The sequence below is a fragment of the Lissotriton vulgaris genome, chromosome 7 (assembly GCF_964263255.1).
Source record: "Lissotriton vulgaris chromosome 7, aLisVul1.2, whole genome shotgun sequence".
Classification (NCBI taxonomy): domain Eukaryota; kingdom Metazoa; phylum Chordata; class Amphibia; order Caudata; family Salamandridae; genus Lissotriton; species Lissotriton vulgaris.
In genome coordinates this window covers 161,535,674-161,559,363 of record NC_141695.1, presented here as the reverse complement: position 1 = coordinate 161,559,363, position 23,690 = coordinate 161,535,674, and the positions used below count along the sequence as shown (strand labels likewise).

At 51.9% G+C, this 23,690-nt stretch overlaps 1 protein-coding gene across 1 annotated transcript in view; it reads left to right on the top strand.

Moving 5' to 3' along the window:
* The window catches only part of LOC147701065 (protein BTG3-like), a 60,965-nt gene that overhangs the window by 20,855 nt on the left and 16,420 nt on the right, over nt 1–23,690 (top strand). The window contains exon 3 of the mRNA XM_086929859.1: nt 15,601–15,798. Within this exon, the coding sequence (XP_086785985.1) occupies nt 15,626–15,798 (173 nt within the window). The 5' untranslated portion in view covers nt 15,601–15,625. The remainder of the gene's footprint in view (nt 1–15,600; nt 15,799–23,690) is intronic.

Sequence of the window (23,690 nt, the reverse complement as noted above, 5' to 3'; positions counted from 1 at the left end):
ACATCCAACAATCAATACAAATTGCAGTGCAACAATTTTGCAATATGTTAAACCAATTCAATGATCCAAATTCTTTACATAAAAAGAGTTACTTCATTCCAAGAGCAAACAAAAACATATATCACTGTTATCTTGAGACACACTAGATGTTACAATTAGCTCTTGCTGGGATAGCCAAAGCCCTCCCTCAGCCCCGCCAAGGGCCTATCTCCTTTTGTGTGCATAATTGAAAGTCCAGCTTTTGGGCAGGGGGGACGGCGTCCACCCGGTAAAAACCCGGTTTAATAAGTGGGGTACCCCGACTCGAGCCCTGTTCCTAGGGGACTGAGCATGGCTCGGAGTGGAGCAGGATAACGTCCTCGAATCCAGGCCTGAAACAAAGGATGCTGGGTGCTGCTCCGGTGCTGGTGTGAGGGGTCAGCCAGGCGGTAGTCCTTCAAGAGAGTGTAGATTGCCCTTTCCATGCACTGTCGCTCCGCCTGGGCTTTGCAGATGGCTTTCGTGATGGTTCTCATAAACCTTGTGATCTCGCCCTTCTCTTGGGGACTACAGGGTGTGATCCTGCGGGGTTTGGTTCTTCTGCATGTCAACGACATGGCTAGGTCTTTGGCTGTTGAAAGGCGGTCCATTGTCCGTCAGGACTGCCTGTATTAGGCCATGTGTGGCTACAATTTTTCAAAGTTTAGAAATAATCTCTTCCGCATAGGTGGTCTTCACGACCCCCACTTCCGGCTATTTAGAGAAGTAATCAATGACTACCAAAGAGTGTCAGCCATCACGGAGACAGTGGAAAGGCCGCCGTGATGGCATTCCACCTCCCCAACCTGGTTGCCGCTATTTCGTGTTGAAGACAGTTGTCTGCTCGGGTGGCTTCTAGGATGTTGATAAGGATATGGTGAGGGGCCGTGACCGTCCCACTATTACTCTCCCATAATCTTCTGCATCGTCGGCACGTGCTCCTCCTGTGGTGTGGCAGGGCAGGCATGTCTCAAAAGATAATCCACAGGGTTGTGGGCTGCGAGTCGATACTCCACGGAAGAGAAGGTATTCCAGTAGCTGCAGTATCCACTTTTCAATCCACACTGACCCTTTGAGCAGGGGGATCAAGGGTTTATGGCCCATTCTGACTGTAAATGAGTGTCCATATAGATAGATGTGGAAATCTCTGCAGCCCCAATCAATGGCTATGGCTTCCTTTTTGATATGTGCGCATTGCTGCTCCATGGGGTGTCAGAGCTCTGCTGGCATAGGTGACGGGGACCCACTCTCTGCAAGGTTGTCACTAGGACAGTTCTGCTCCCAGACCAGTAGAGCTGGTGTCCACGGCGAGCTCCGTGTCGTCGTTGGGGTCAAAGTAGACAAGTCTTCAGACAGCACCTGCTTTGTGTCCTGGAACAACGCCTCTTGTTCGGGACCCCATTGCCAGGGGGTTGACGCCACATTGAGATCTCGCAGCAGTCCTGTGACCTGGGTTAGGTTTGGCATGAAGCGGTCGCAGTAGATGACCATTCAGAAGAAGCTTTCCGACTCAGGTGACTGTAGAAGGTGCTGCTGCGGCCTGGATGGTATGGACTTTGGCCATCTCAGGGGGGATCCCTTCCGGAGAAATGGTATCCAAATAAACATATCTCCTCCTTCAGGAATTCACATTTCCCTTTGTGCAGTAGTAAGTACATGGACTAGAATGTCGCCGCTGACATTCAAAACCACGACGAGGCAAGCCAGCACCCTCCTGGTAGTGTCATGAAACACCTCAGAGGCACTGGAGATGCCAAAGTTGAGGTGCTTACACCGTCTCAAACCGAGGTAAGTGGAGAAGGTGGTCGAATGCGGGGAATCAGGCGCCAGTAGGATCTGGTGGTAGCCAAACCGTAGGTCCATTTTGGAGGATCATCGCGACCCCCAATGTTCTCCTATGACTTTGTGCAAAGATGGTGTTATATGGCATTCTCTTTTGATCGCGGTGGTGAGATCCTCAGGTCGACGCATAAGCGCACTTCTCCTGGCTGCTTTATCTTTCGAGCTGGGGTTCACTTTTTAAAGAGTCAGAGGTGGGACATTTTTGGTGCCCTGTGACAATGGCCCTTCACGGTTTACCCAGGTGGTGGCCACAGATGGAGGGTCAGGTGCCCCGGGTGGACTCCCACGTGCCACTGTCCTGCCTTGGCATTTTTGGTGCCCTGCTCCACCTGGATCCTTGTCGGTGGCTGTCACCCATGTTGCTCGGTATGTACTTCAAGTTTCGAATTCTACCTTGTTCTTCTTGTCCTTGACCGCATGTCAAGTTCAAAGTTCACTGTAGCGTGACCTGAGTACAACATCCCGGTTGAGGCTTTTGTTTTAGGCGCTGAGTGCCCGAAGGGTTAAAAAGACGGGTGCCCATGAAGTGAGCTGCGGCGCCCCTCTCCTCGGGCTGATGTTTACATTTCAGCATAAACAGAAATGTTCCTGTGCATGTTCCAGAGTTCACCTCGGCTTCAAGGATTGCACCAAAAGTACAGAATCACTTGTGAAAACAAACACCCGCCCAGGGAATGACACGCTGTCCTTGTTTTCTTTCAGAAGCGCGCGCCTTCCGTGTGACTCCCTCTGCATGAGACCTGCCTGGCTCGAGGTCGCGCAAGAGTGAGGTAGAACCTGAAGAGACTGACTCTACCCAGTCCCAGCAACCCTTCAGAAGCCCAAGCCTAATATGACTGACTGACTCCACCCCTGACCCATCATCCTTCAGATGTGCCCTGCACTGGCATCCTTTCAGAGGTCGAAGTCTAACGTGACTGACTCCACCCCTGACCTATCATCCTTCAGATGTGCCCTGTCCTGGCATACTTTCAGAGGGCCAGGCCTAACATGACTGACTCCACCCCTGACCTGTCAGTCTTCAGATGTGCCCTGTCCTGGCATCCTTTCGGAGGTCCGTCCTAACGTGACTGACTCCACCCCTGACCTATCATCCTTCAGGTGTGCCCTGTCCTGGCATCCTTTCAGAGGTCCATGGCTAACGTGACTGACTCCATCCCTGACCCATCATCCTTCAGATGAGCTCAGTCTTACCATTCTTTCAGAGGTCCAGGCCTAACATGACTGACTCCACCCCTGACCTATCATCCTTCAGATGTGCCCTGTCCTGGCATCCTTTCAGAGGGCCAGGCCTAACGTGACTGTCTCTAATCTTTGGATGTGCCCAGCTCTTCCAGCCTTCGAGAGGCTCGTCCCTTCCTTGGATTCTCCCCCCCCCCCCCCCCCACGTCCCCCCCACCACACACACACACGTTCTATTCCTGGCTGCGAGGGTGGGACCTGGGAGCACGAGGCAGGGGAGTTTCTGTTTATATTGCAACAACAAATAAATCATGTTCCTTTTGCCAGGAAATATTGGATTAGAGAACATGTGACCGAGGGCGCTCCAAAGTAAACAGAAGGAACTTCATGGCGTCTCTGTTCCATTTCTTTCATAGATTTCTTTCATAATTAGACATACAATAACTAGCAAGTAAATATCTTCATGAAAACCCGATTATGCAATACGTAAAAGCAAACAATGACACTATTAACGAAAAGAAATAGTAACAAAACAGGAGGAAAGAAAACAAAACAATAGCACAAATACCTTGAGTGCACAGGTAAATGATGAATCGATACAACAGAATAAAAATCTAATGTATACAACAAAAAGTGTGAGCCAATCGATAGTAAATATACATTCTGAGTCACCTTACATTTAGAAAAGGGCCTCCTATATAATCAACGAGGTTTAAATAGTCATTTACCTTGTAAATCATTCTTTCAAGCTAAGATTGAAGCGCTCTGCTGGTGTCTGTACAAGGAAGGGAAGCAGGCGCTTCCAGGTACCACTGAGCAGCCATTGGCACCCCACTGTGGTAGAGAGGACTCCCCTTTTGTAACCTTCCAGTGAAGTCACAATAGGGCCATCGAAAACTCATGTATTTATTTATTTGTGATTTTATTCAACACGTTCTAGAGCAGCGCCATGCTGGTGGGGGGTGGGGGGATGTCATGGGTCCGAGTGATAGGAAGAGAATGGGCCCTTGGCCCCCGGTTTGGTGGTGAAGAAGCCCGGAGTGGGTGCAGTGGGTCCTGGTGTCCCTAGGCCCTGGTGCAGGGCACCTGCTGCACTATTGATAGCGCCACCCCTGGGACAGAACCAGCATGGGCAACAGCCTGAAGGCCGTGCAGATAAAGGTGGCACTGCCAAGGAAGAGAGGGCATGCCAGCTCCTTGTAAAAGTTTTGCAGGAGGGGTTGGTACCGATAGCTGGGCAGGTGGAGTTCCCACTCGAAGCTTGAGTGTTTGGGGTTCGAGAAGGGGGGTTCTGAGCCCTGACGCAGGTGGTCAGTTTCTGAGGTTACTGAATTATAAAATGTGTGATTTAATGCACAATGCAGTCTGACTCCAACATGATCCTGGCTTCAGCGAGACCCACTTGAGGGAGAGCAGGGCTGGGGTGATCTGGCCAGACCTCCTGGTTCGTCATACCCCCTTGGTGGCAGCCTGCGAGGGGGCGGGGGCATGATACCAGTCTGTAGATTGGAATTTAAAGGGGTGCCAATCAGCGATGCCCTCCCACGTGACTGTCTAGTCAGACCCCCCAGGATATAGCGGCATGGATTGGCAAATTTAGCGGCACAAAAATGAAAATTTAGCGGCACAAAAATGGAAATTTAGCGGCATTTAGCGGCATTTTATTTTGGGTTTTTTGCAACACCAAACACAGATATCTTACTGTTTGAGTTATTTGACAACATGGAGCTATGTACATTTTGTTTATTTACAATTCAACCCATTTGTTTTAGGTAAAAGGCATGTTAATCTTGGCCATGTACGTTCAGTTCTTCAGAGCACTCCAAGTCTAGACCAGTATTGTGTTGCTGGTTATAATGTAAAAACAATAATGCCCGGATCGATTGTTCTGAAAGGGACCGTCGTCTGGAAGAGAGAATAATTTTGTATATGCTGTTGCTCCTTTCAGCATCTGCAGAGCTTGTTACACAGTCTTTGTACACAGCTGCAAGTTGGGAAAGAGCTGGAATGCGGTCAGCCAGCCCACGCCAAAAGAGGTCGGTGTCAATAAGTCCAGAAACAGACGCCTGCACTGCTTCTGGCCCTACATTTTCAAAGTACAGGCGAAGCTCCTGATCGGGAACTTCGCTGAAACCAGGGATGGCTGAATACGCAGTCTTGTCATTAGGCAGGATGCAGAGCCGCGCAGGGTTAAAAATGCGCACTTGTTTTAAGAATTGTATGCCTGGCTGGGCCTCCCCCATGTATTTGGCCACCTTTTCTAATGAATGTTCAAAAGCTTCATTAAGCTGGGCTGTTATTTTTTTTTTCTGTGCCAGACTTAATTTTGCCCCTGCAGTGGTCCGTAGAAATGGCTCTAGTGACTCCACAGTGAGGACTGAATTGTTGGTTAGGTTCATGTGGAGGTCCTCTAAATAATCGTATACCTTCATGGTCACTGGTGTCTGGCTCTGGAATAACTCCATCAGGTTCAAAATGCTTTGGAATTTTTCTGCCACAATGTCCAATTGGACTTTTATGCACTCCCTTTGGTCGGTGTTAAAAATCTTCTGTAGGTTTTCAAGGGAGTCTGGGGGAGACTTGCTGAGTTGCATCTCTGACTCCACAAACCCAGCATAGGCCTCAAAGTGCTCGCAGTGGTACTGGACAGCGGCAAACCAGGAATTCCAGCGGGTACTGCAAGGATCAGGTGCCACCCGTGCCTTCATCCCATGGTTCTCTGCAAGATGGTGCAAGTACCTTCTCTTTCTGCTGCCGGCCATGTAAAAGATGCGGGAGAAGTACAGCAGGAAAGCATTTAGCTCCACAAAAGGCTTCCTAAATGACTCTCCAACAAGATTCATTATGTGTGCCAAGCAGGTGATGTGGATGGAGTTTGGGTACAGATTCCTCAACACTGTGTTGAATGCCTTGAGCATGTATGCCGCGTTGTCAGTGTTGAAGGAAACAACGTTCTGGAAGTCTATGCTGTACTCTGTGAGCACCTTTACAACCGCTTGCGCTACAGTCCCATGGTTGCACTGGGATAGGAAGACTGTGTCCACCAGGTAGGTATGGATCTGACGAGCACCCTGCGGAGAGACAGCTGCAACTAGCACATTCAAAACACACCGCCCTTCGACATCTGGTGTTTCGTCAAAGATAACGCTGATCTTCTGATCTTTCAAGAGCTCTTTCAGCTCGTTCTTGGCACTTGTATATCTCTCTGGGAGATACCGTTCTTGCAGCTGATGACTCCCAGGTATCGCTCCACCATTCCGTACTCGCTCGTGCAGGAACTTGCGCAACACAGGGTGGTCGGTTTTGCTGAGCGGAATGTTCAACGCGGTGCAGACGTTAACCCACTCAGTTATCATTTCGTGGTTTGCGACACCGGCAGCTGTACTCTTGGTGAATAGCGAGTTCACTGTCATCTGCCGTGCACGTTTCGGCGAAGATTGAAGGTCAGGATCATCTGAACAGCGCTTCAAATGTTTTTGGGACCGCACATGCATATCCACAGTGTGTTTCCGGATGTGGTCCACCGCCACATTGCACACACTGCAAAACAGCACCCCACCATCAGCGTGCATCACATTGCTGTAGTCTCCGGCCCGGTCTGCTGCGGTTATCTGGGTGGGCAGATGTGATCTGTGCTTCACACCCTTTGCAAGCTGCACAAACTTATCCATTCTGCTTTTCTTGTGGTGGCTTGTGGCTCCCTTGTAAAACAGAAGATCTCCCGGTTGTGGCGCAGTCAGTTAAGTCACCTACAAAGATAGTTGGTATTACTAAAGGCACCTCAAAGGGGGGAAAGGCAATTGTTGAAAGGAAAGTTCAGAAGGCGCCGGTGCTCAACGATAAGAAATGCATGCAACCCTGGAGCACAAGTAAAGTGACAAACGTGATGGGCCATAACTGCAATGGTAACTGCCAGTCCCCGAACGGTGTTGAGCAAACAGACAGAGAAAACAGCAATTGCCCCAAACCAAAATAAACAAATAAGAAATTCTCCTGAGGTGCCCACAACCCCAAACTTACCAGTGCGCTGCGGCAGCTGACCCAATTCGGGCTCTTCCAACAGCAGATCCTTCCCAGTGATGCTCTGTAAAAGAAACCAAGTAAAGAGTTAGGAAAATCACCAGGTGCCCACAACCCCAAACTTACCAGTGCGCAGCGGCACCTGGCCCAATGGCAAGTAAAAATTAATGCCAAAGGGTCAAGATTCAGGACAAAAATTCAGTACAGTGCAGAGAACACAACAATTCCCCAGAACCAAAACAAACAATTAGGAAATTCCCCACAGGCGCCCTCAACCCCAAACTTATGGGCACCCCCAAACTTACCAGTGCGCTGCGGCAGCTGACCCAATTCGGGGTACGTGAGGTGGGTGTGGGGGTCACCTGTTCTACCAGGCATTATTGGGCTCGCCCCCACTCCGGCCTAAACAGAGCCCTCCTGGACACTGGGTGGCAGCTTCATGTCTCAGCAGTTCCAGGGGTGCCCAACATTGGTGACCTGGAGGGTGATCCCCACATTGGTGACCTTGGGGTGGGGCCGACATTGCTGACCTTGGGGTGGGGCCAACATTGGTGACCTTGGGGAGGAGGCCGACATTGGTGACCGTGGGTGTGAGGCCGACATTGGTGACCTTGGGGGTGAGGCCGACATTGGTGACCTTGTGATGGGGCCGACATTGGTGATCTTGGGGTGGGGCGACATTGGTGATCTTTGGGATGAGGCCAACATTGGTGACCTTGGGGGTGACGCCAACATTGGTGCCCTTAGGGTGAGTCCAACATTGTTGACTTTGGGGGTGAGGCCGACAATGGTGACCTTGGGGTGATGCCAACATTGGTTACCTTGGGGGTGATGCCGACATTGATGCCCTTGGGGGTGAGACTGACATTGGTGCCCTTGGGGGTGCGGCCGACATTGGTGACTTTGGGGTGAGTCCGACATTGGTGCCCTTGGGGGTGAGTCCGACATTGGTGACCTTGGTTGAGGCCGACATAGGTGACCTGGAGGCTGAGCCCAACATTGGTGACCTTGGGGTGGGCCGGATATTGGTGACCTTGGGGTGGGGCCGACATTGGTGACCTTGGGGTGAGTCTGACATTGGTGACCTTGGGTGTGGGGCCGACATTGGTGACCTTGGAGTGAGTCCAACATTGGTGACCGTGGGTGTGAAGCCAAAATTGGTGACCTTGGGGTGGGGCCGACATTGGTGACCTGGGGGTGGGGCCGACATTGGTGACCTAGGGGTGGGGCCGACATTGGTGACCTTTGGGTGAGTCTGACATCTGTGACCTTGGGGTGAGTCCGACATTGGTGACCTTGGGGATGAGGCCGACATTGGTGACCTTGGGGGTGAGGCCGACATTGGTGACCTTGGGGTGAGTCCGACCTTGGTGACCTTGGGGGTGAGGCCGACAATGGTGACCTTGGGGTGAATACCTTGAGAAAACTTAAACCCTTCCTCCCAGCCAAAGACTTCCAAACTGCAGTACAATCTATAGTCATCCCGCACATAGAATACGGTAGCACCGCCCTTTGCGGGCTCCCCCTAACTACAACGGCTCCCCTAAGAGCGTCCCTTAACGCTGCAGCGAGACTCATCACTGGCTCAAAAAAATACTCGCATATTTCCCCTGACTTTAAATCCCTGAGCTGGCTACCTTTTGAAGCCAGAATACATCTGAAAATCGCCTGCATGACACACAAGGCTGTACATTTGAACTCGCCAGCCTACCTCACTCAAAAGCTGACAATTTCTGGTGGCTCTAGAACTACTAGAAGCACAAACAATCTTCTGCTGAAGCCTCGAAGATTTCGGAAGGAAAAAACCTATAAACGCTCCTTCTCAGGAATGGCGCCCAGGATCTGGAACTCACTCCCGCCTGAAACCAGGCTCATCTTCTCCAACAAACTTTTTAAGAAAGAAGTAAAAGCGATCCTCATGGCTAAATGCACATGATCTATTATTCTGTATTTCTCAAGAATCCGCTCTGTACTACCTGCCTGACCCCTTGGACCATTTGTATTACTTGTATTATCGACTTATTTGATTGTAAACGTATTTGTATATTTTTATATTGTTGACGCACCTGTTTGACTTGCATACTGTACCTACACCAACTGAACTATTACTACTCCTGTACTACTGATGCACCTGTGTGACTATGCACCCTGTACTCACCTACCTCAACTATGCTTACCTGTATGCTACCTCCAAAAGCATTTTAAGCACGCTTAAACAAGTATATGCCACTTCTTTTTGTACCTATATACTAGTGGCGCACCTGTTTGACTATGCACCTTGTACCTACATTACCTCAACTTTGACCTACCTCTTGTTTATTGACCTACCTATGTAACGGTGCACCTTGTACCTAACTACCTCAACTAGTATACCCCCTTGTCCTTGTAAAGCGCTCCGATATCTGCAAAGATCTTGTTCGCGTTATATAAAACTTTCAAAATAAATAAATAAATAAATTCCAACATTTGTGCCCTTGGGGGTGATGCCAACGTTGGTGACCTTGGGGGTGAGACTGACATTGGTGCCCTTGGTGGTGAGTCCAACATTGGTGACCTTGGGGGTGAGGCCGACAATGGTGACCTTGGGAGGATGCCGACATTGGTTACCTTGTGGGTGATGCGGACATTGGTGACCTTGTGGGTGAGACTGACATTGGTGACCTTGGGGGTCTGTCCGACATTGGCGACCTTGGGGGTGATTCTGACAATGGCGGCCTTGGGGGTAAGTCCGACATTGGTGACCTTTGGGTGAGGCCGACATTGATGACCTTGGGGTGGGGCCGACATTGGTGACCTTGGGGATGAGTCTGACATTGGTGACCTTGGGGTGAGCCGGACATTGCAGACCTTGGTGGTAAGTCCAACATTGGTGATCTTCGGGTGAAGTTGACATTGGTGAACTTCGGGTGAGGCCGACATTGGTGACCTTGAGGGTGAGTCCGACATTGGTGACCTTGGGGGTAAGTCCGACTTTGGTGACCTTCGGGTGAGGCCGACATTTCTGACCTTGGGGGTGAGTCAGACATTGGTGACCTTGAGGTGAGTCAGACATTGGCGGCCTTTGGGGTAAGACCGACATTGCTGACCTTGGGGGTGAGGCCGACATTGCTGACCTTGGGGGTGAGGCCAACATTGGTGACCTTGGGGTGAATCCGACATTGGTGACCTTAGGGGTGAGTTCGACATTGGTGCCCTTGGGGGTGAGTCCGAAATTGGTGCCCTTGGGGGTGAGTCCGACATAGGTGCCCTTGGGGGTGAAGCCAACATTGGCGACCTTGGGGGTGAGGCCGACATTAGTGACCTTGGGGTGAGCCCGAATATTGGTGTCCTTGGGGGTGAGTCTGACATTGCTGCCCTTGGGGGCGAGGCCGACATTGGTGCCCTTGGGGGTGAGTCCGACATTGGTGCCCTTGTGGGTGAGACCGACATTGGTGCCCTTGGGGGTGAGGCTGACATTGGAGCACTTGAGGGTGAGGCCGACATTGGTGCACTTGAGGATGAGGCCGACATGGTGCCCTTGGGGGTGAGGCCGACATTGGTGACCTTGGGGGTGAGGCCGACATTGGTGATCTTGGGGGTGAGGCCGACATTGGTGACCTTGGGGTGGGGCCGACATTGGTGACCTCGGGGTGATTCCAACATTGCTGACCTTGGGGGTGAGGCCGACATTGGTGCCCTTGAGAGTGAGGCCCACATCGGTAACCTTTGGGTGAGGCTGACATTGATGACCTTGGGGGCAACATTTGTTACCTTCGGCTGAGGCAGACATTGGTGCCCTTGGAGGTAAGGCCGACATTGGTGACTTTCGGGTGAGGCCGACAATGGTGACCTTCGGGTGAGGCCGACATTGCTGACCTTCGGGTGAGGCCGACATTGCTGACCTTCGGGTGAGGCCGACATTGCTGACCTTCGGGGTAAATCCGACACTGGTGACCTTCGGGTAAGGTCGACATTGGTGACCTTCGGGTGAGGCCGATATTGGTGATCTTCAGGTGAGGCCGACATTGGTGACCTTGGGAATAAGTCAGACATTGCTGATTTCAGGTGAGGCCGACATTGCTGACCTTCGGGTGAGGTCGACATTGCTGACCTTCGGCTGAGGCCGTCATTGCTGACCTTGGGGTGGGGCCGACATTGGTGACGTTGGGGGTGAGGTCGACATTGGTGACCTTGGGGGTGAAGTCGACATTGTGACCTTGGGGGTGAGGCCGACATTGGTGACCTTGGGTGTGAGGCTGACATTTCTGACCTTCCGGTGAGGCAGACATTGGTGACCTTGGGGGTGAGGCCGACATTGGTGACCTTGAGGGTGAGGCCGACATTGGTGACCTTCGGGTGGGGCCGACATTGCTGACCTTGGGGTGAGCCGAACATTGGTGACCTTGGGGGTGAGTCCGACAATGGTGACCTTGGGGGTGACGCTTACATTGGTGACCCTTGGGGTGAGGCCGAACATTGGTGACCTTGGGGGTGAGGACGACAATGGGGACCTTGGGGGTGACGCTGACATTGGTGACCCTTGGGGTGAGGCCGACATTGGGGACCTTGGGGGTGAGGCCGACAATGGGGACCATGGGGGTGAGGCTGACACTGGTGACCTTGGGGGTCAGACCGACATTGGTGACCTTGGGGATCAGGTCGACATTTGTGACCCTGGGGTGAGGCCGCCTCGAGTCTAGTGTCGCTCCCCGTCCTCCCTCCATGAGAGAGTTTTTGTTCAAATGATCTAGGATTCTGATACCGCTAAGAGATGCCGTGGAAGCGCCTAGTGGAAGGCACTCCTCAGCACAACGCTATAAAATTCTACTTACACTGACAGATTCGTGACCGGGGCACAGTGGACTAATGCAACATTGCAGGCACGTTGACTTATGCAATAATAAGCATTTGGTATCCAGCGCCAAGACACAGCTGGGTGAAAAGTGTGCTTTGCGCAACGGCTCAGCGGAGGAGGAAGAGGAGACAATTAAATTAAAGAGGACGGAAGAGTGAGAATAAGGGGTGGGGACAAGGAAACGTGTGAAATAGGGGGGGGGGGGGGGGGCAGTCCGAAAGGGAAGATGTCGAAGAGAGTGCACGGGGCATTAGGTGAAGGCGCACAGAACACGCGGTTGAAAGGAGGAGCAGATATGAGACTCCAGGGAGAAGAACTTACTCAGAAGAAAGGGTAAATGTCACGAATTGAGGAGGTTGGGTGAGGGTGGAAAAGCGGCCGGTTTCACTGAAGCGGAAGACATCGACAACATAATGCGATGATGAAATTGGGGGGCGCAGAGAGAACCGGTTAGAGAATCGAGCACAGGTGAAATGGGAGAGGGCCAGGGTGAAGCCACCAGGAGCGTGTGAGACGGAAGAAAGGAGTGACTGCCAGGGACTAGTGGAGATAGGACGTAAAGAACGTAGACGAGAGTGGGCGGAAGGGGTCAGATTATAGCTCGCAGATGAAAGGAGGAGCAGAAACGAGGCACAGCCACCGAGCGATGCGTGAGATGTACAGTGGGGGCAGAGAGGAGAGCGAAGGGCGTGCCGTGTGGCGTGAGGGGGGCCAGAAGCGCCCCCACCCACTCCTCTGTTCCTTTCGGTTCTCCCTGGGTTTCCCCTCGGTTGCACCAGTGCCTGGCGAGAAGTGATGCCGGCTGGGGGGCGGTGCCAGCCGGTTCCGCCCGTGACTCATGCTGCTCTTGCTTCCTCTTGCAGCACCCACGGCTTAATCACCGCTTCCCGGAACCCCCGACCCGAGGGTGGGCTGTGGACGCACAGTCCACCGGGGAGAGAGCGCTGAGATGTGAGGTCCACCGCGTGGGTGTTTGCGTCTGGTGCAGTTCTACCTGCCTGACCGGGCCTTGGCTTTGCATTCTGGGATTTGTAGTCAACCTATGTTGTCAAATACTAACACTTATATCACCCTGTTCGGCGAGGCTATAAACTGTGTTTGATAACTTGTTTTTGGTGTGAATAATGCTGTTTCAACGCGTTTTGACAAACAACAAAAAAAACGATGACATAGCTAAGCAGGTTTATGCACCTCTGAGCAACCTAGGTTGCAAGTCTCACATGGTGGTCTGATCCGTGCAGCCACCTGGGATTGGTGAAAGGAGAGCCACTAAATCAGATTGCAAGACTTCGGTCCCTCCATTACAGGGAAAAGGGTTCCCATGTATCATTCCAGTAATAACAACGTGTTATATAGCGCTGCATATCGCAGTCTGTCATTTCTAAGCACTGTAAGTAAACACGTTACTATAACAGCCCTAGCAATAGACATGCTGCTTTATTTTTTAACCTGTATTCAAACTATCCTGGCTGATAAGGGCTGAAAGCCCGAAACCGGTCCTAGGATGCTTGTTTCCAGTCCAAGGAGGTGATGCTTGGCAGTTCTGGCTGGACTGTTCCCATGGGGCACAGGGTCAAGACTGATTTGCATATGGCTGGGTCCAAACTGAAATGGCACGGTGAGCAAAAAAACGATGGATTTAGGCCCAGATCTCTGTACTGGGGTGAATTTATGACATTGTTCTGCATTCTGTCCAGCAGTTGTTGTAGTTGCATTATGTTTAAACCTGGCACAATGTGAAGGGAACTGGTTCTTGAGTTAACAAGAATTGAGTTAGGCCCTCCCCCAGCGGCATCTGAACTGGTGTTACCGCTGGGACCGAAATACCAGCCTTTTTCCTGCTCAATATCACCAGATAAAACATGACCGAATGTGTGCATGGGAAGCACCTAGCATTCCAAGGTGTTGGAGCTGAAGCTATGCTATTAGTGTGTTGATCCCATTCTAAAAGTGCAGAATGCAGAATGGGTGGTAATCTTTACGGCTCCGTTCCTTGGTGCAATGTACCACACACCTCCGGAAGAGACTGCAGATCATTCAGAACTCAGTGGCCGGACTCTTCCTCGACCTCCCTAAACTGACCCACATCACCCCCCACCTCAGAAAGCTCCTCTGGCTCCCCACCCAGAATGGATGTCAATCCAAGAGGCTGATCCACACCTAAAAGCCCTTCACAACCAAGGACCAGCCTACATCAACCACCCCCTGAACTTCCACCAACCCTCCAGACACCGGCACCCCACCTCCCACTCCCATGCACACCCCCCCACCCCCCCCCCCGCATCTGCCGGAGCAGCAGTGGGGGACACGCTATCCTTCTCTTACTTAGCAGCAAAATACTAGAAAGCATCCCCCTTGACCTGGGGACCTCCTATTCAGCAAAGGACCCTAGACCTGGCTGTTCCACTGACCTGAGCAGCTACGCTCTCAGCACCTGGATACTCTCGCGGGTGATTAACCGTGCTCCATAAATGCGGGTTGATTTATTTGCATATGCCAGAACCAAAGGAGGCTCAATTCAGAGAAATGCTACTGACAAATCCACTCTGACAGCAACTGGGCAATAATTGTCCTGAAGAAGGCAGGATAAAAGATTCCCACCGAAACATAGCAACAAGGTCTTTTTAGATTGTTCACTACAATGGACCTAATATTGGTGATTTTTATGTTGGGGTGTCTTTGCAGGAGTGGGGGGGGCTGCTGAAGGAGCCCGGGATGAATGAGATGAACATATGTGCTCAGATTAAAAGAGAAAGACAAAAATAGATAGCTAGAGATATAAACATGTTTTCATTCCATTTCCAAAATGTGCAATCTATTATGATCACATGTGTAGTAAATAGCCAAAGAGTGCAGTTTTGGAGCAGGTTTTTCTCACTGAATGTTCTTGACAAGAAGAAAATAACAAAACTATTTAATGATATTTGGACCCTGAAACTTAGGCGACAATCAGATGTATACAGTAATGTTTCACATTAAAGAATATTGACGTAAACTATTGACATAGGCGACTTATATGTTTTCTGATGTAATATTTTTTAGGTCAGGGTTGGAGTGTGCCTCGTCTAAGATGTAACGCTCCTTTTGAATGGGGATATGGATTGCTTATAACCGCTTTACGGTGTAATATTTTTAGGCCACGGTTGAAGAGCTTCTGTCCTCTGTCAGATGTAATATTTTTTACATCAGGGTTAAAGTGCTTGCCTCATCTAAAATGTAGCGCTTCATTCGAAGGGCGTTTTGTAGTGCAGCCTCCTCCGTGAGCTGGACAATTATTTAGATTATGGTTGAAGTGCTCGTCTCCTGAGATGTAACACGTCATTCGAAGGGGAGTGTACTGCATGTTTCCTCTTGCAGGTGTAATATTCTTCAGAATCGAGTTGAAGTGCTTGTCTCCTCCGTGATGACGTGGCTGTAGTGCTTGTCTCCTCTCTGAACTCTTAGGGGCTTATTTACAAGCCGCTTGCGCCACTTTTGCGTCATTTTTAACATGGGAAAAGTGACGTACGGCGGGCGCAAGGGGCTTGTAAAATTGCCCCTAGGTCTCTAGTGACTGGGGTTGGGGTGCTTGCCTCCCATTATGGTATCTTGATGCACTGCGAGACATGTCGCCTATCCCGCCATGTCTAGTACATGTATTCAAACTTAAGGTGGTTGTCGAAGACCCCTGTTCAAAGTTGCTTCTCTGTTTTTTTCTCCATCAGGGCCTTCCTCCATCCTGCAGCAAGCATGAAAGAGCAGGTAGCCGTAGGTGTGGAGTACATTTCAAAACTGATTAACCGAAACAAGACCCTGGACCAGGACAAAGTCGAGAAGTTTGGGGAGAAACTGACTGCCATCCTGTGCGAGAAGTACACAGACCACTGGTACCCGGAGAACCCCCTCAAAGGCCAGGCCTACAGGTAAGCACCTCCTGCTGACACTGGTACCCAGAGAAACCCCCTCAAAGGCCAGGCCTACAGGTAAGCAGGCCCTGCTGACACTGGTACCCAGAGAAACCCCTCAAGGGCCAGGCCTACAGGTAAGCAGCCCCTGCTGACACTGGTACCTATAGATCCCCCTCAAGGGCCAGGCCTACAGGTAAGCAGCCCCTGCTGACACTGATTCCTATAGATCCCCCTCAAGGGCCAGGCCTACAGGTAAGCAGCCCCTGCTGACACTGATACCTAGAGATCCCCCTCAAGGGCCAGGCCTACAGGTAAGCAGCCCCTGCTGACACTGGTAAACAGACAACCCCGTCAAGGGCCAGCGAAACCGATAGCAAGCCTCTGCTGACAATGGTATCTAGAGACCCCCCTCAAGGGCCAGGTCTACAGGTAAGCAGCCCCTGCTGACACTGGTACCTAGAGATCCCCCTCAAGGGCCAGGCCTACAGGTAAGCAGCCCCTGCTGACACTGGTACCTAGAGATCCCCCTCAAGGGCCAGGCCTACAGGTAAGCAGCCCCTGCTGACACTGGTACAAGGAGAGCCCTCTGCTGACCACTGATACCAGGAGAAGCCCCCCCCCCACCCTGCCAAGGGCCAGGCCTACAGGTAATCAGCCCCCGCTGACACTGGTACCCAGAGAAACCCCTCAAGGGCCAGGCCTACAGGTAAGCAGCCCCTGCTGACACTGGTACCTAGAGATCCCCCTCAAGGGCCAGGCCTACAGGTAAGCAGCCCCTGCTGACACTGGTACCTAGAGATCCCCCTCAAGGGCCAGGCCTACAGATAAGCAGCCCCTGCTGACACTGGTACCTAGAGATCCCCCTCAAGGGCCAGGCCTACAGATAAGCAGGCCCTGCTGACACTGGTACCTAGAGATCCCCCTCAAGGGCCAGGCCTACAGGTAAGCATCCCCTGCTGACACTGGTATCCAGAGAAACCCCTCAAGGGCCAGGCCTACAGGTAAGCAGCCCCTGCTGACACTGGTACCTAGAGATCCCCCTCAAGGGCCAGGCCTACAGGTAAGCAGGCCCTGCTGACTCTGGAACCTAGAGATCCCCCTCAAGGGCCAGGCCTACAGGTAAGCAGCCCCTGCTGACACTGGTACCTAGAGATCCCCCTCAAGGGCCAGGCCTACAGGTAAGCAGCCCCTGCTGACACTGGTATCTAGAGATCCCCCTCAAGGGCCAGGTCTACAGGTAAGCAGCCCCTGCTGACACTGGTACCAGGAGAGCCCTCTGCTGACCACTGATACCAGGAGAAGCCCACCCCCCCCACCCTGCCAAGGGCCAGGCCTACAGGTAATCAGCCCCCGCTGACACTGGTACCCAGAGATCCCACTCAAGGGCCAGGACTACAGGTAAGCAGCCCCTGCTGCCCCCTGAAATAGTAGAATCCTCTGATGACACTGTTACATGGAGAACCCCCTCAAGGGCCAGGCGTACAGATAACAAGCCTCTTTTGACACTGGTACCCGGATAACCCCCTCATGGCCTCTGCCTACAGATAAGCAGCCTCTGCTGGCTGACACTGGTACCCGGATAACCCCCTCATGGCCTCTGCCTACAGATAAGCAGCCTCTGCTGGCTGACACTGGTACCCAGAGAACCCTCTCAAGGGCCAGGCCTATAGGTAAGCAGCCTCTGCTGACACTGGTACCCTGAGAAACCCCCTCAAAGGCCAGGCCTACAGGTAAGCAGCCCCTGCTGACACTGGTACCTAGAGATCCCCCTCAAGGGCCAGGCCTACAGATAAGCAGCCCCTGCTGACACTGGTACCTAGAGATCCCCCTCAAGGGCCAGGCCTACAGGTAAGCAGCCCCTGCTGACACTGGTACCTAGAGATCCCCCTCAAGGGCCAGGCCTACAGGTAAGCAGCCCCTGCTGACACTGGTACCTAGAGATCCCCCTCAAGGGCCAGGCCTACAGATAAGCAGCCCCTGCTGACACTGGTACCTAGAGATCCCCCTCAAGGGCCAGGCCTACAGGTAAGCAGCCCCTGCTGACACTTGTACCTAGAGACCCCTCTCAAGGGCCAGGTCTACCGGTAAGCAGCCCCTGCTGACACTGGTACCTAGAGATCCTCCTCAAGGGCAAGGCCTATAGGTAAGCAGCCCCTGCTGACACTGGTACCTAGAGATCCCCCTCAAGGGCCAGGCCTACAGGTAAGCAGCCCCTGCTGACACTGGTACCAGGAGAGCCCTCTGCTGACCACTGATACCAGGAGAAGCCCACAGCCCCCACCCTGCCAAGGGCCAGGCCTACAGGTAATCAGCCCCCGCTGAAACTGGTACCCAGAGATCCCACTCAAGGGCCAGGACTACAGGTAAGCAGCCCCTGCTGACCCCTGAAACAGTTGAATCCTCTGCTGACACTGTTACATGGAGAACCCCCTCAAGGGCCAGGCGTACAGATAACAAGCCTGTTCTGGCACTGGTACCCGGATAACCCCCTCATGGCCTCTGCCTACAGATAAGCAGCCTCTGCTGGCTGACACTGGTACCCAGAGAACCCTCTCAAGGGCCAGGCCTATAGGTAAGCAGCCTCTACTGACACTGGTACCCAGAGAACCCTCTCAAGGGCCTGGCCTATAGGTAAGCAGCCTCTGCTGACACTGGTACCCAAAGTTCTCCCTCGAAGGGCAGGCCTACAGGTAAGCAGCCCCTGCTGACACTGCTACCCAGAGAACCCTCTCAAGGGCCAGGCCTATAGGTAAGGAGCCTCTGCTGACACTTGTCCCCTGAGAACCCTCTCAAGGGCCAGGCCTATAGGTAAGCAGCCTCTGCTGACACTGGTACCCAGAGAACCGTCGCAAGGGCCTGGCCTATAGGTAATCAGCCTCTGCTGACACTGGTACCCAAAGTTCTCGCTCGAAGGGCAGGCCTACAGGTAAGCAGCCCCTGCTGACACTGGTACCCAGAGAACCCTCTCAAGTGCCAGGCCTATAGGTAAGCAGCCTCTGCTGACACTGGTACTCAGAGAACCCTCTCAAGGGCCAGGCCTATAGGTAAGCAGCCTCTGCTGACACTGGTACCCAGAGAACCGTCGCAAGGGCCTGGCCTATAGGTAATCAGCCTCTGCTGACACTGGTACCCAAAGTTCTCACTCGAAGGGCAGGCCTACAGGTAAGCAGCCCCTGCTGACACTGGTACCCAGAGAACCCTCTCAAGTGCCAGGCCTATAGGTAAGCAGCCCCCGCTGACGCTGGTACCCAGAGAACCCTCTCAAGGGCCAGGCCTATAGGTAAGGAGCCTCTGCTGACACTTGTCCCCTGAGAACCCTCTCAAGGGCTAGGCGTACATGAAAGCAGCCTCTTTTGACACTGGTACCAGGAGGACCCCCGCAAGGGCCAGGGGTACAGATAACAAGCCTCTGCTGACACTGGTACCCACAGAACCCCCTCAAGGGCCAGGTCTACAGGTAAGCAGCCCCTGCTGACACTGGTACCCGGAAAACCCCCTCAAGGGCCAGGCCTACAGGTGATCAGTATCTGCTGACGCTTGCCTGGAGAACCCCCTAAAGGGCCAGGTCTACAGGTTAGCAGTCTATGCTGACACTGGTACCCGGAGAACCCTCTCAAGGGCTAGGCATACAGATCAGGAGTCTACTGCTAACCACTGGTACCCATAGAACCTTCTCAAGGGTCATACCTACAGATAAGCAGCCTCCGATAACCACTGGTACCGGGCGAACCCCTCCTTTCAAGGGCCTGGCCTATAGGTAAGCAGCCTCTGCTGACACTTGTACTCAGAGAACCCTCTCAAGGGCCAGGCCTATAGGTAAGCAGCCTCTGCTGACACTGGTACCCAAAGTTCTCCCTCGAAGGGCAGGCCTACAGGTAAGCAGCCCCTGCTGACACTGCTACCCAGAGAACCCTCTCAAGGGCCAGGCCTATAGGTAAGGAGCCTCTGCTGACACTTGTCCCCTGAGAACCCTCTCAAGGGCCAGGCCTATAGGTAAGCAGCCTCTGCTGACACTGGTACCCAGAGAACCCTCTCAAGGGCCAGGCCTATAGGTAAGGAGCCTCTGCTGACACTTGTCCCCTGAGAACCCTCTCAAGGGCTAGGCGTACATGAAAGCAGCCTCTGTTGACACTGGTACCCACAGAACCCCCTCAAGGGCCAGGCCTACAAGTAATAAACCTCGGCTGACACTGGTACCCACAGAACCCCCTCAAGGGGCACAGGTACAGATAACAAGCCTCTGCTGACCCTGGTACCAGAGAACCCTCCCAAGGACCGGGCCTACAGGTGAGTAGCCCCTGCTGACACTGGTACCCACAGAACCCCTCAAGGGCCAGGGGTACAGATAACAAGCCTCTGCTGACCCTGGTACCAGAGAACCCTCCCAAGGACCGGGCCTACAGGTGAGTAGCCCCTGCTGACACTGGTACCCACAGAACCCCTCAAGGGCCAGGGGTACAGATAACAAGCCTCTGCTGACCCTGGTACCAGAGAACCTCTCAAGGACCGGGCCTACAGGTGAGTAGCCCCTGCTGACACTGGTACCCACAGAACCCCTCAAGTACCAGGGGTACAGATAACAAGCCTCTGCTGACCCTGGTACCAGAGAACCTCTCAAGGACCGGGTCTACAGGTAAGTAGCCCCTGCTGACACTGGTACCCACAGAACCTCTCAAGGACCGGGCCTACAGGTAAGCAGCCCCTGCTGACACTGGTACCCAGAGAAACCCCTCAAGGGCCAGGCCTACAGGTAATAAACATTGGCTGACACTGGTGCCCACAGAACCCCTCAAGGGACAGGCCTACAGGTAAGCAGCCCCTGCTGACACTGGTACCCTGAAACCCCCCTTAAGGGCCAGGCCTACAGGTGATCAGCATCTGCTGACGCTTGCCTGGAGAACCCCCTAAAGGGCCAGGTCTACAGGTTAGCAGTCTATGCTGACACTGGTACCCGGAGAACCCTCTCGAGGGCCAGGCATACAGATCAGCAGTCTACTGCTAACCACTGGTACCCATAGAACCCTCTCAAGGGTCATACCTACAGATAAGCAGCCTCCGATAACCACTGGTACCGGGCGAACCCCTCCTTTCAAGGGCCAGGCCTACAGGTAAGCAGCCTCGGCTGACACTGGTACATGTATATTTTGATTAGGCCTAGACGAAATTGTAATTACGCCGGCATCGTTTTGGTATTTCCTATTACTCTTTGAAGCAACTGGAAATGATGCGATTATAGCCATAATGAGTAATTTGGCACACAAATCCTACTGCAGGAGAACAGGAACAATAAATATAGCTGACGGTGGCTGTTGTCTGTCTTCTGTTGCATTTAGCGCTACTTTTTAAGCGCAGAATGCATCCACCAATCTATTTTGGACACGAGGATGCAGTTTGTGCCGCCAAGAAAATAGCCATAACTGCTGGGTTACGCTCCTCATGTAAATATGCGCCATCTTGCGTAATTTTGCTGTAATTTCACGTGATTATGCTGTAGCATAATCACACCAGTTATGCCCTCCCCATATTTTTATTTAAGTGGTATTTAAGAATAGGTAAATGGGATGTAGGTAATTTTTCGTGAAAAATTACCGAATCTGTAAGTTTCGATAATTACCGAATCAGTATTTACCGATTCGGTAATTGCCATTCATTCCTATGGGCCTGGAGGCCCATAGGAATGAATGGCAATTACCGAATCGGTAAATACAGATTTGGTAAAAGGGGGAAAACATTGAGGTGTGGCAGGGTGTCACTTTGACACCCTGTTGCACCCCTCAATTGTGTATGGGTGCACATGTGGCACACATACATGCCCTAAGGGCATGTATGTCTGCCACATTGCACTGTTGGAAAATCAAAAAAAATGCTTTTTCAAAGGTTTTCATTATTTACCACCAACTTGTAGTTGGTGGTAAATAACGAATCCTTAACTGAGGAATGAACCAACTTGAGTGCTCCCTACATCCTGGATTCGGTAATTTACCGAATCTGTATGTTAAGAATTCGGTATTTTACCGAACCCTTAAATTACTGATTCGGTAAAATACCGAATCCTAAAAAAATGCCACCTACATCTAAAAAGCCCAATACCGGTCGTAACGGATGAAATTCGGTAATTTCGGCCGTTACCGACCGGTATTGGGCGACCTAGATCTGGCCCCTAATGTTGATCATGGTGGCACAGTAAGGTGGAAGCCTACGGTCTGTGAGGAAGAATTTAAAAAAGTTTAAAGCAGTGCCTTTAAGTCCGGCCACCACTAAAACGATGATATGATCGACTGTGTCAAATGCAGCCAACAGGTCCAATAGCATAACCGGATTGAACTGTCTTTGGGCACGTTGACTCTCAAAGCATCTACAACAGATAAAAGAACAGTTTCAGTGCCACAGGCTGGTGGAATCCATCTTTGAATATTCCCAGGAAGTTGGTTGCCTGCAGCTGGCTGCACAGTTGCTTGGCAATGTGGTCTTATATAATGTTGGAGAAGTGTGGCTCAATGGTTAGAGCGGCAGACCCTGATGCAGAGGTCTAGCCCGGGACCAGGGTTCAAGTCCCCGTCTCGGCGGGTCTTGGGCTCAAAAATTCCACGGACCTGATAATTCTCCCCTCGGTGCCTATTCCAATCATAGAGTCCCACTCTGCAACTCTGGGCAATAGCTTGCTTAATCTCCACAACGGCCCCCACAACGCTAAGGGTGGCTGGCCTCCACCTTGGGGGTGCCCAGGAGTGGACGCCTCACAGGGAAATCCAGGATGGGTTCCACAGCTGTTTTCGTACAAGCGCCTTGAGACCCTTGCGGGTAAGTAGTGCGCTATACAAGTATCAATTTACAATTTAATGTTGGCTCCCACTGGCAGTAAAGAGCTAGGGTGATTGTTCTTCAGAATCACTGGGGGTCAGCTCCTTGTTTCTAAGGCAGATGGACCACTGAGGCATCTTTGAAGGACTGAGACACTATTCCCTGTAGTAAGGATGAGTTTAGGAGTTACCTGAAAACGCATTGAAAGAGGTTTCTCCCTTAGTCTTGGAGGGAGGCCAGTGGTAGCTTTTCGGAAGTGACCTCTCAGTCTCTGCTCATGAATATTTTATCCACAAAATATTTATTTAACTGATCGCAAAATGTGCGTGAAGTGGGGGGCTGAGGTGATATTGCAGTGGTGTCTGAGAGTTCATTTATAACGTTGAATGTTGTATTTTGTAAATTGGTGATAATAGTCATGTTATTAGTTCAGTAAGCCTGTTTGGTGCCTTTGGAATCGTCCAGTTTGCTAAATTCTCTTCTGCGAGACATCACTTTATAGTTTAGGATTGTCAGCAGCGTCATTCAGGCCCAATGTGGTCAACAGAATATAAACCTGAGAGCAGTGACATCTACCAGCCGGCCATTGGACGGCATTGGTAGCAGAATATAACAGTGACGGCAGGGATACCTAGTGGCCAGCCAAAGAATGACACTGTCAAGACAACTCGCACGTTCAGTGTTAACATGCTAGCAGTGTATTTTAGACCAGTCACATTCCTCCGCGTCATCTACTGGTCAGGCATGATTAATCAACAACATAAACAGTTGTACAGAACATAAGATTGACAACAGTGACATCTAGTGGTCAGCATGCATACAACATAGGCCCTCAGTATGAACGGCCTAGAAGGATGCTGGGACGTCTACTCTCTCTTCCCCGTGTCTTGTACAATGTCTGCAGATGTTTGTATGATAGGAGCTGATGTTTCGGCTGGCGGTGTCCGGTATTCATTGGTCTGGCACAACTCAATCTCGGTTTAATCGACCACCAGGTGGTTACGGTTTGGCCGCAGAGGGCGTGAGTTCTTGATACGTTTACCTACAGATCACCCGACAGAGGACACTATGGGGCACGTCTTTAGAAGCTCAACATACATGGCTGC